The sequence below is a fragment of the Alligator sinensis genome, unplaced genomic scaffold (assembly GCF_000455745.1).
Source record: "Alligator sinensis unplaced genomic scaffold, ASM45574v1 scaffold172_1, whole genome shotgun sequence".
NCBI classification, from domain to species: domain Eukaryota; kingdom Metazoa; phylum Chordata; order Crocodylia; family Alligatoridae; genus Alligator; species Alligator sinensis.
Window position 1 is genome coordinate 1,796,085 of NW_005842168.1, and position 12,371 is coordinate 1,808,455.

General features: G+C 46.3%; 1 protein-coding gene across 1 annotated transcript in view; it reads left to right on the top strand.

The window, feature by feature from the left end:
• ACOT11 (acyl-CoA thioesterase 11) overlaps nt 1-12,371 on the top strand; it is an 82,632-nt gene that overhangs the window by 64,329 nt on the left and 5,932 nt on the right. Inside the window, 6 exon segments of the mRNA XM_006025808.3 lie at nt 1,266-1,401; nt 2,825-2,981; nt 5,414-5,533; nt 7,034-7,178; nt 10,157-10,212; nt 11,981-12,047. Of these exon segments, the coding sequence (XP_006025870.3) occupies nt 1,266-1,401; nt 2,825-2,981; nt 5,414-5,533; nt 7,034-7,178; nt 10,157-10,212; nt 11,981-12,047 (681 nt within the window).

Genomic DNA, 12,371 nt, shown 5'->3' on the forward strand with positions numbered 1-12,371 from the left:
ACAGTTGTTTTGTGGCTTATCAGATTATTATAGTATGGTATAGACTGGTATGGAGGCAATGTGGCCTAACAGAGCAGGGCACTAGCTGCAAACTTGAATGCCCAATTTGACGCACAGCTTTGTCTCTAACTTATTGAGTGACGGATAGTCTCTATGCTTTTGTTTTTATCCTTTGTCTCCTTTATTTGACCATAAGATCTCCAGGCCAGGGGTTGTCTCTTGCTGTGTGTCTCTACGAAGCCTGGCACAAATAGGGCCTTGGCCACAGCTGAGGTCCGTACATGCTACAATAATACAAGTCATCATTCATATTGGTAAAGAGCATCATGATCCTCTGATGAAACAGGCTTTGGATACAAAGAACTTATTGATGCTGCAAATACTGTGCGTCTTTTGGAAGACGGTGTCATGGAGGAGCTGCCTCTTATAGAAAGGTTTTCCGGTTCACCCAGGACATTGGGGACCCAGGACTAGAAGTATTATCCCAAACATCTTGAACCAAGGCAGTGGACCACTGTGCACTCTTACTGATGTGTGACATGGCAAACGGGGAAGCTCTGCAATCAGCTACACATGCCCTGTGTTTTTACACTCTTCCTACAAAGCAGCTTCTGCTTGCCACAGCTGGAGACCAAACTCTGGGCTACGTGGACCTTTGGTCTGACTTGGCATGACCCAAGTTTGCCACCTGCAGTGGTGCATTCATGGTTTGGGAACCACTGAGATGCATGAGCTCTCTAGATCAGAGCTGTCCATCTTTTATTGCCACATACCCTGTGGGCCACACCAACAGGGGCCACATGCTACACGGGTCATACCAGCATGACCCATGGGCCCTCCAGGCTGCACCCTGCATGGTCCGTCCTTCTCCCACTGTACCCGGTACACACCGGCACCCTAGTCTTACCCTCAGGTCCCTGCTTTGCAGGCACCATGGGCTACCCTGCATTGCACTGCACTGTCTGTTGTGTAGGGACAGCAAGTAGGAGCTGCAGGAAGGAGGGGGGCAGAAACCCTGGCTGCTACTGCAGCTGGAGCAGTGGGGAATCAGCAGCTGGGTGGGAATCTGGGGGGCACAGATTAACCCTTTACAGGCCACCAGTTGGACAGCCCTGCTCTAGATAAAGCCTGGTAGTGATGTCTTACATGCTCCTCAGGGTTCCTGTTGAAGTGCTTCCCTGGGAAACAGCCCAGGTAGGAGCAAAGCTGAATACAGACTCTGCCAATCCCTCTGAGGCTCTACTGTCCTGTCCCTTTGTGCCTAGATTAAACTGAAGCCAGTGATTCCTCAGACAGAAGAGGAGAAGACCGAATACAGCATTGCAGCTGAGCGCCGCCGCATGAGGCTGGCCCACACTGATACCATCAAGGATCTTCTTAGCAACAGCTCCCTCCAAGCTGGTAACTTATCCTGTGGGTCTGTCATCCCTCTGTCCCACAGGAGTCTGTGCCAGGCATTGGCCCGACTGCCTTGAGCTGGGGACAGAGAACAGTCTGGGCACATCTGTCTGCAGCAAAGCAGTTTCACATCTGGCATTTGATTATAAAACCCTAGAGTTTGGAGGTGGTCTTCCATGCATGGCAGACCACCTGTCTCTCACAGTGTCCCTGTGAAGCGGGGCACTAAGTATTGTCCACAGGCAAACGCATAAAGTGAACTTGCCATTGCTACGCAGCTACTCGCTGGTAGAGATGGGGCGAAAATGTGCACCTTCCTAACTGTCAGCTCTGTACGCTGTTCTCCAGCCTTTGATCTCTGTCAAGTGTCTAACAAGTCTGGCCTGTACCCCAATCCTGTGAAGTGCTAATTGTCTCAAATGTGCTTATTGAGGTATTGTTACATTTTTGGCTTGGCTTATTACTTTCACCAAAAGGCTTATTGGTGCCGCCCCGTCCTGGCAGGCTCCTGGGAGGATATTCTACAGCACAAGGTGGTACAGAAGGGCCTTGTTACAGGCTTTACCACTGAACTGGTTTTGAGCAACTTCTGTTGCCTTCTTTTCTTATCCAGTGGGGATAATACCTGTTTCACAGCTGTGTTCAAGGCCATTTGCTAACATTAGCAATGGGCTTGCAGTCTCTTGGGTGGGACATGCCATTAGGACCAAATGACGTTTGGTGGGGATGTTAGGCCAGGCTGCAGAGGCTAGCCAGGCCTCATCCTGGGCCAAGGGTGCATGTGAACCAGTCGTTCGGAGCCGTGGAGAACGTTCCCAAGGATCGTGCCCTACCCATCATGTGCTTGTGCTCTGCTCACGCCAAGCTCATAAATGAGGCAGTGAAGCTGCCCTGAGGGGCTAGTCCATCCCCCCCACTTGCACACGCACACGCACTGCTTTTGAGCCCCTTCTCTGTGTGCTTGAGATTTGCAACAGGTAGGAGGAGGAGATTTTCCTCATTGCCAGGTTTGGCCCAGGTAGAGTGGGTTGGCAAGACCTGCTTCTTCGTGGCCCTCTCGAGAGCTCTGTGAAAGGTGCATAGACATGTTTTACTCCACAGGTTCGGTGGGTACAAGGTCTCCAGGCCCCGTGAGGGCAGAGTAGGTGTGTTCAGGAAACATGGTGTTTTCTTTGAGTGGGGGAAAGCTTCATAGGTAGCCCTCACCTGACTGCATAGCACCTGTTACATAGGTGAAACAGGGAGTTGTTCTGGATTCAGTGCGGCTGTGGGCTGGGAAGTGCTCAGGCATTGCAGGAGAAGAGGGGACACGAGGTTTTTGTAGGTAATGGTCAAGCAATGACTGACACCACTAACCCTTTTGTCAGCCTAGCAGGCCCCTTTTTTCATGCTGCTGTGATAAGCCAGTATGTTTTTTCCATCCCAGAGCGTGAGACCGGAGACTGCAAGACTATGGTGCCTGCTGGACAGACCAGGGTGGAGAGTGTGGAACTAGTGCTACCCCCTCATGCCAATCATCAGGGAAACACCTTTGGTGGGCAGATCATGGCCTGGATGGAAAACGTCGCCACGATAGCAGCAAGGTGAGGTTCGGGGCTCCTCCATTACAGGGCGACTGTCACCAGGATCTTTTACCTGGGACAAGGGTCCAGCTGCATATGCTCTGTGCACCTTTCATTCCTGTGGTAAGTATTACTGCATAAGACATAGTACTATAGCAGGGCACAGCCACCCCATACAGCAGTTTGGGAGGCCATTGCAGGGTGTCCTGCGATTGGAATGATACAGGGAGTTTCAGGTGGGTGCCAAATAATGACCCAAACAGGATTCGGGCCCCAGGTTGCAAGGTGCTAATTCCTTTCTACTTGTCAAAAACCTTCATGTGCTGTTTCCTGACTTGAAGTGGCCTGGACCTCAGGTTTCAGTTTCATCCAAAGACGTAGAGTCTACAACCGGACAATAACTCAACAGCTCATTTAGACATGGGGTGTTATTAACTCTGAGAGGAGAGCCACCACTTTGTCACCAGCAGTCCTTTGTAGTGACCTCAACTTGTGGATCTTGTATCTCCTGCTAGGTAGGTCCAACCCTTGCACTGTGAGATGGGACAGGCTCCACCTGCCTTCTCCAAGCTACTGGTTCTGCAGCCACCCAAATCTTGAACAAGTTCACTGGCTAAGGGTTGCCAAATTTAAATTTTGCCTGCTTCTGTTGGATATGAGAAGGAATTTTTTAATGATGAGGATGTTTAAGACATTGGTAGGAGAGATTATGGAATCGCCATTGCTGGGAATTGTTAAGGGCAGGTTAGTCAAACACTGGTTTGGGATGGTATAGACAGGGATTATCTTGCCCTGAGCAGGGGATTGGACTAGTTTTGACATCTTAAACCCTCCCATCCTTCTTTTTCTATGATTCCACAAAGTCTTGTCATGATGCCATCCTCATTTTGGAACCAGAGGCTGTAACCTGTTGCTATATGAGGTCCAAAACACATCTGGGATCTCACGATGCTCAATAGGCCTCGCTGTTAGAGGTCAGGTTGCATCGTTGGAACAGGTCATATATATCCGGGAAGGATGGAAACACTTGGCTGCCTCAGATTGAGTCAGTTGGCTGTCGTTATACTTCCTTCTGTCAAGGCTGTTCAACATATGGGAAGCATAATCCACATGGGTTGGCTGTAGCAGTATGTCTTCCATAAGGGACTCTTGCCATGTGCGTTGAAAAGCACTTGTGGCGTGGTGCTAAGCAGCGTTTCTGTACTCTGCCCCAATAAGCAACCTTGTGCTGTCTCTTGATCAGGGGAAGATTTTTAGTGGGTGCTGTTGTGATCTTGGAAACATTTCTTCCTAAACCTAGAGGAGGTCCGAGACTAACGCTATTTGTCTTGGACCAGTCAGCATCTGTTTAGTATGTGGCACCATAGAGGCAGTAGTGATAGCTTGTGGATGGTCCCTTGTGTATTATTCTTTGGGAAGGGAAGCAGTGAGGGAGTTCAGTGCTTTATCCCAGTTTTCACTATCTACCCTTGCACATGGGTTTTGAACTTCAGATGCTAACTCTGAATTTTCTAGCTAGCAGTCACTGAAGAGCGAGTAGTTGCTATTCCGAATTGATGGTGGAGCATGAGCTGTGGTCCCGGAACAGCTATACTTGAAGGATTTGAGTTCAGATTTTAAGCATGCTTTTCTGCATCTACTTAATTTATAAAATGTATTTAATGTATCCAAAGTTCCAGGCACATTCTGATAGACTAGACGGTGTGATGATACCATCAGCCAGACTTACATTCTCACTTCTGTGCCAGAATAAATGTGGGCCCAAGTCCACGTCTTCACTTGGGCTCCTACCAAGTGCTAATGCTGCAGTGCGGTACCCAGAGGAAGCTGTGCTGTAAAGATGTGTTGTGGACAATATGTTTTAAACCAAGTTCCTTTCCTTCCCTGACTCTGATGAAGGGAGGATTAAGGCTTCTCTGGCCTTTGAGAGGAATAGGATGGTTTGAGTGTGCCCTTCTCCTCTTGACAGAGAATGGCTTGGAAAGACCTGTCTTGATGGCCTACTGGGAGAACTGTGCCAGGTTTCCATCCCAGTTGCACCCACCCTAGACTGGATGATAAAATGATGCTTTTCCATTGCATTAAATGATGATTAGCCATGATGTTGGATGGGAGGGACAAGAGATTTAAGGCTTAACCAAGAGGGAGGCTCAGACGGACCAAAACAGAGGGGTAGATGAACCTCAACTGCAGTCTTTGTGAGCAGACAGGAGCAGAAAATTGGTTGAAATATCTAAAACTTGCTGGGTACTGCTAGTGAAGGTGTAACGGGAAAAGCTGGCCCAGCGTTAAAACATACTTTTGGTTTGTCCTTTGGCGGATAACACTTGACTGCATTTGCTGTTCCATCCACTACAGGCCGGCAGGCCACAGCTGTCCGTATGGTGTCATTAAGTAAATGTTTTTCTCCTTTTTGATACCTTTTGCAATCTGATCTTGTTCCTGTCCTCCAGCCGGCTGTGCCATGCCCACCCAACTCTGAAGGCCATAGAAATGTTCCATTTCAGGGGACCGTCTCAAGTCGGGGACCGCCTCCTGCTAAAAGCTATTGTTAATAATGTATTCAAAAACAGGTATGAACCTAGCTGGCTTTGATGTGGGCTTTGAATAGATTGTGGGGGGGAAAAAAGTCAGAAGTTGGCTTTCTTTGTATTTGAAGATTAAACTGTTGGCTGATTGATTTTGCATGAGGGAAAAATGACTGAAAAGGGAGGTGGTGTTGATGTCATGTGCCCGTTCTGCTCAGTTTTGGTGCCTGCGCCTACACAAGGAGACTAGGTCTGAATAAAGAGACATGATGTTCCCCACTAAATTAATGAACAAATTACTGACTCAGAAATCGGCTTGATACAGAACTTAAGGCCAGGTTCCAAGACTGAATTTGAATCGGCCTGGTTTAAAATCTAAAAACCTTGAAATGGGTTCAGGGAAAACCAAAGTCAACTGGATAAATCTGTAGAAACAAGAGGTCGAAAGACCTATTTGCACCATCTTGTGTGTCATGACCAGTGACTGTGCATCCTTGTTTTGCTTCTGATGTGGGTCTCATTTAAACATCAGAGGGATGAAAAATAGATTTTGCTGGGAGTGTTTTTAAACCAGACGCTATAGGGTCTCTATCTCCTCTTGGAAAACATGCGTGTATCCAGTCCTACTTTTCTATGATTCTGTGAACTCCTTTTAAAATCCCTGGGAGTCTGTGATGAAATTTGCTGGTATCTAATCTTTGTGAGCAGAAAAGGTCTCTCCCACATGCCGAAAAGCAACAACAAAAGCCAAGGGGAGAAAAATCCACAAATTCCACTGTTTGTTTTTAACCAAAGTGTCCAATTTTGATGAAAATTTCATCAAGTTTCAACAAATTGAACTCCCCCTGCTCAACTTTTCTTTCTATTCACATCTCTTTGACCAAGCAGCTCTAATCCAGGGAGGCCTTTTTCAGGCTCCTGGGCAGACAGTGGTAAATAAGTAATGTACGGAAGGCTGGATTCCTTTAGCTAAGTCAGGGGTGCAGGCTGTAGCCGTGTTGGTCTAAGGACATGGGCAGATGAGGGTCTTTGGGTAAATCTGATATAGTCAGTGGTTCTCAAATGTTTTTTAGACTTGGGGCACCCCTCGTTAGACTTGAGATTCCCTTGGAAAATCCCAGCTCTTAGTTTCACTCATTTTTTGACTATAGAAAAATAATAGAGTGATTCTGCTATGCCAAAGAACTTGGAAAGGCCACAGCAATTCAAAATGCTTTTAATGCTTTGGATTCCTATTTGAAACCTCAAGCAGACAGGGTTCGTTGGGTAAATCCAGTATCTTTTCTTAGACCAACTAAAATAGTTGGGGAACATTCTTTTTTGCAAGCTTTTGGGTACAAACGCCCTTCTTCAGGCTAAGGAAACTACTGAGTTTTTATCCTGCACCCCTAACAGTGCTAACATTGTGTAGCACCCCACAGCACCCTTGAAAGGCACCCCAGGGTGCTACGACACTCTGGTTAAGAATCACAGACCTAAGTAGTAGTGTTTCTTTGCAGCAGTCACAGCATTTTATATGCTTCTGTTCTTGTTTTATATTCCCAGCATGGAGGTTGGGGTATGTGTAGAAGCCTACGGACAAGAAATGGAAGTGAGTCGAAGACATATCAACAGTGCCTTCATGACCTTTGTAGTCCTAGATGAAGAGGGTCAGCCCCGTACCCTTCCAGTGGTTGTGCCAGAACCTGGGGTAAGACTGGAAAGCATAGCTGAGGCAGCCCGGAAAAGGGCCTGGCTACATCTGAGTCCCTTGTGTGGTGGTGATGCATGGCTCCTGAGAAGCAGAATGCAGCTGAGCCTTGTTTTGTCCCAAGCTTTGAAAGGCTCTGATTTTATTGCCTTATCTGATTTTGTGCAAGACAAATGCAGTTTATGATGATGGAAATCAAATTGTTCAATAGCGAGGGAATTAAATTGATTGCTTTGTATAAATAATAATAGTAATAATAGTAATAATAATAAAAATAAACCAGAGATTGAAATGTATTAGCCATGCAGGACTTAATAGAATATTGCTTACTCTTTTGATCTCATCTTTCTTGCCATTTACTGGAAAGAATGAAAATCTATTAGGCTGTTTAGTTTTCAGAGCCTCTTAAACCATATTTTACTTGCATGCCATTATGCTGAAGGACATGTCATATAAACAGGTTTAGAACAAGCAGGTGTATATCTCAGGGTAAATCCCCAAAGAAGAGAGCAGCAAAGATATCCTCTGCTAATTTAATCTGGGGCTGCATAGGCTTCAGTCATCAGGTATGCTGTGTTCATTAGCTGTATAAATATCATTGTGACCAGGGAGTACAGCAGGACTCAAGACCTTCCACTTTTGATGCTTTGCCTTGTTTAATTTTGATGGGTGGAACCAGAAGCTTATTACAATATAGGTGGCACATGGCAGACTTTTATTTTTGACTGGGTAAGAAGCCTTGGGCTCGGGCACAGCAACTACTTGCACACCTCGGGACAGGTACATAAAGGTCATTGGGTGTCTAAAGATGCACACCTGTGCCCAGCCAGCCTTGTAAAAGTCCTGAGCTCCCATTGAAATCTGCTGGGCTTAAGAACCTAGGAGCCCATTAGACAACTGCAACTGCACCTTGAGTTTGCCCCCTTGCACCTGGCTCTGCTCTCATCAAAGTCAATGGGAGCTTCACTATTGATTTCAGTCATGAGTCATGGAGTCCTATGGCTCAAGGGGATAAGGGGACCTCAAGGGTCTTCTTTATTCCTAAACCATCCCAGACAAATACCAATCCAACCTCTTCTTGAAAACCTCCAATAAAGGAGACACCACAACCTCCCTAGGCTGCTTGTTGCATTGCCCTATGGCTCTTTAATCTAAATCTGCCTTGTTGCCATTTAAACCCGTTGCCTTGTATCCTGACCCCTGCAGCAAAGGAAGAACAGTTATTCACCCTCCCCTTTATGGCAGCCTTTCAAATATTTGGAAGCTGCTGTCATGTCACCACCTTAATCTCCTCTTCTTCAGTCAAGCCCTTATCTCTTCAATGGAGCTATTCATGTGTTTGGTGAGTGCAGGATTCTGGCCTTGGCTAGCTAACTCCATGTGTAGTCAAGTATGCAAAAGAGCATTCAGCTGTTAGCAAAGTACCAGAAACCATTTATTTACCAGCCCTCCAAGGCTTGTGTGACCCTAGAGAGAAATGCTTTAAATTAAGTCATCAGTCCTTTGTTACCAGAAGCCCAAAGCAACAGAGCACAGGCTTGTATACTTCTTTCTAATAAGTGCTTAATATTCTCTCCTTTGTTTTGGAACCGGAGAACTCCCTACTTCTCTGCATTCGGTTTCTGGCAGAGTTCAAAGCTACATGGTTCTACTTCGTGCCATCTATCAACTGCATTCATGTCACCAAGGAACTGGCTTTCTTAATTGGCACTCTCTCACCCCCTGGCGGCTGGCTGGCTGGCAGGTCCTAAATGCTGTTGCAGCAATCGGCTCTAGATTGACGTGACTTCCATGCCTCTACCGCTGCTAGGGACAAGTTCACTAAAAGATGCTAATGACTAAGTAGTGGCGGTTGAATGGTGTAACCTGCTTCCAGTCCCTTTCGGGTCACAGATGAATATTATGATGCCTATCGTTTAGTTTACTAAAGAAAATTTGAATGCAGGACAATTAACTCTTAATTTATAACGTGTTTGGAAAACTCATTACATCTATTTTAAAGCGTTCTGTTAGGGCTCTAATTTCAGGAGGTTGATTGACTTTTTCAGTTGAAAAAATGGCTATGAATTCACTGGGATAATCTGAATTTTAATGCAAATGACAGCAGAACTGGAAACAGTCCCTGTAAATCAGCTGTATCTGCAGATCTGGAAAATCAGCAGAAATTAATACTCATTGTTTACAGTAACTGGCAAGCAGAGGCAGGTCCTAGCAGAGTCTGGCAAGGGGGCACGGGAGTCATGCAACACGGGGCTGTGGCCAGCATCCTTTGCACTCATATAGCTGTGCAGGGCTATTGGCCCTGCTCTGATCATGAACCATAGCATGCTGCTTCATCCCAGCCACGACGGACACAATTGGGCTGTGTCCACGCAGCAGCCTTTTTTTTCATAACACAAATGTGTTGGTACCATCTGTGCTCCTGCAGTGTTGCTTAGCTGGGAAAACCGTGAACCTATCCTATTCTGCCTTCACTGGGGATATAAACTTCAGATATGTAATGTTAGTGCCATGATATATGCAAGGCAGAGCACTCTGGGATGGGCTGCTGGAGAGCTGGGTGAAAGGACACAGCAGGGAGTTTGCATCTATATTGCAAAAACAAATCCTTTTAAGAGCACTGTTTCATGAACTGGTTCTAGGAGGGCAAGCCTTTTCCAAGCTGTCGGCAGAGCCAAGATGCTGTTTGTTGTTCCAGTTGCCTGCCATGCTTTACACTTCTATTGTGTGAGGGCAAAAGATTTCAGAGCTAATCTTGAGCAAACTTAAGTTGTAAGATGGATAAGGTCACATTTCCATTCATGCACCGTGCATGTCTCCTGCCATTGCTGTTCCATAGATAGTGGAGATCACAGGGATATTAATTCATACTTTTCTTGGAAATTTTTTTCTTATTGAATGCTGTTGGTTATTCCAACACACACACACACACACACACACACACAGCTTGTCCTAATAAACCTGCTTCTGTTTAACAGGATGGAGAAAGAAGGTACAGAGAAGCTAGTGCTAGGAAGAAAATTAGACTGGACAGGTGAGTGGAAAAGAACAACCTCGAATTAAAAACAGCCCCACACACTGGGAAATATGGTGCTCTATAGAGAACAGTGTGGTCCAGCCCTGGTTCTGCTCTGAATGAACGTATGCAGACAACTCCATAGGAGCTGAAACCCAAGGCTTTATATACTGGGGAAAGGGAGGAAGGAGGGTCGCACAATGTGGTTCTAATATAATAAAAAAAAAAAGTCAGAGGTCAATCGTGAGCTAGCAGCCTGTCAAAATAGTGTACCTTAGGGACAGTGGTCCAGTGCCACACCTAGGAGTGATATGACTAGCATCACCTCTGGCCATATTTGACTCCCTAACCAGAATGACCAAGCAATCCACCTACAGGTAGATCAACAAGGGATAAGTCCAGAGCAAGGCCGACACTTTTGCCTCTACATCTGTAGCCACACGCTCTCACAAAGCACCCTTTAATGATAACAGATATGTAACACCTCTTGTGTGTGGATCTGGAACATTGGGGTGTGACATTGGGAACGCTTCACTGTCCAGCCTCCTCCATGAGGTGGGTATGAGAAAACAGATCAGCGTTCAGGAAACTTCCTAAATGCCACAGGGCAGGCTGCCTTCCTTGGCCAGCTTATTGTCTGAAGCAGGGGCTTATGGAAAGGGACCTGCGGGGAGCTCTAATTTGGATGTGGCCCCGTGATGATTTATTTTGCAAATAGATTCTCTGTTTGTTTTGCTTTGGCTTCTGGCTTTGGGTCCCATCAGAAACCTCTGCAGCCTCCTGTTAGGTCACTGGGAACAATCAGAGCATTCATATCTGTGTTATCCAGTTGTCTCTAATGTATCAGAGTATCTAGACTGGGACCAGGGTGAGGAAGCAAGGCTAGGCTTCCCAAGACAACGATGCTGCATTAAAGCCATCTTGAGAAGGAACAGTATGAACATTCAGCCTTTGCTAGGGAAGGGAGAGCAACATCCAGAGTACAAGGGTGTACTCACTGCATCACCCCTAGTGCACGGGTGTACATCCAGAGTACGTGTGATGCACACGCTGCATCAGATGTAAAGTTGAATACATGGTAATGTCTAGAGATCATGGTAAGTAATGCACCATCTCTCTAAGCAAGTAACTCAGCATAGTAATGGAAATGAGGAGTATGTTGTAGCACTGCTCATCTTGGAGATGCTTCATAGGCATTCACTTTTACCTCCCTCCTGTGAGCCAAGGAGGCTCATTTATTTATTATCCTCACTCATCATCTTGAGGAAGCTGAGGCAAAGATAAGGGGCTTGCTCAGGAGCCTGGACAGTCTGCATCCAGGTTAGAATTACTGCCCGTGACTTTCTTGGAACAAAAAACAAAGCAGTGAGATCTAGCGGGTAAAAGGTGGTAGAAATAAATGTGTGGAGCCAGTGGGTCCATGCTGGGATGCTGTGGTGCTTACTCTTACTAACCTTGCCAAGGCTTGGCACTTGTTCCTGACTCTGTCATGCAGCTTGGGCCAGTCATTGTCCTTCTGTGCCTTCGTTTCCCATCAGTTAAACAGGTGATTGTGGTACTTTCCTCCCCTTTTAAAGCTCTTCTGGAATTAAGGTTGAAAAGTGTTGCTGCAGTTCGTGCCAAGATGTCTTTAAGGCAACATCTTTGGGCTGTTGCTCCTGAACAAGGCCTTGTAGTCAACTTGATAGCCGCTCTTTCTCTCCCCAGTCTGTAGCTAAGAGAAGAACGTTTCCTTGCTGAAGGTCGGAGTGGCAGTAACCGATACTGTTCTCTTTGCTTTCCATAGGAAATATGTCATTTCCTGCAAACAGACTGAAGTCCCGCTGTCTGTGCCCTGGGACCAAAGCAACAAGGTAACATAAATGTCTGTGGTTGTTGGCTCTGTCCTCCCCAGTAAGCCCCATGCAGTACAGTAAGGCCCGGGGGTTACCTGGAACTTATGTCAAGGCTTAGGTTTGTGCAAACTTGGGAAGGTGCAGTGGCCACTAACCAGCACCTAAAGATCCTTTCCAGCCCATTTTAAAGGACCCTGTAACAGTGACAGGACTGAATAAGAAGTTTTATCAATGATAAACCGCTGTCTGTAGAAACTAGGCAGACAGAAACTTCTATTGGTCAATGCAACGTGCATTGTAATGGTCGCTGTGAAGAGTTTACTTGGAAAGCTGAATTCCTTT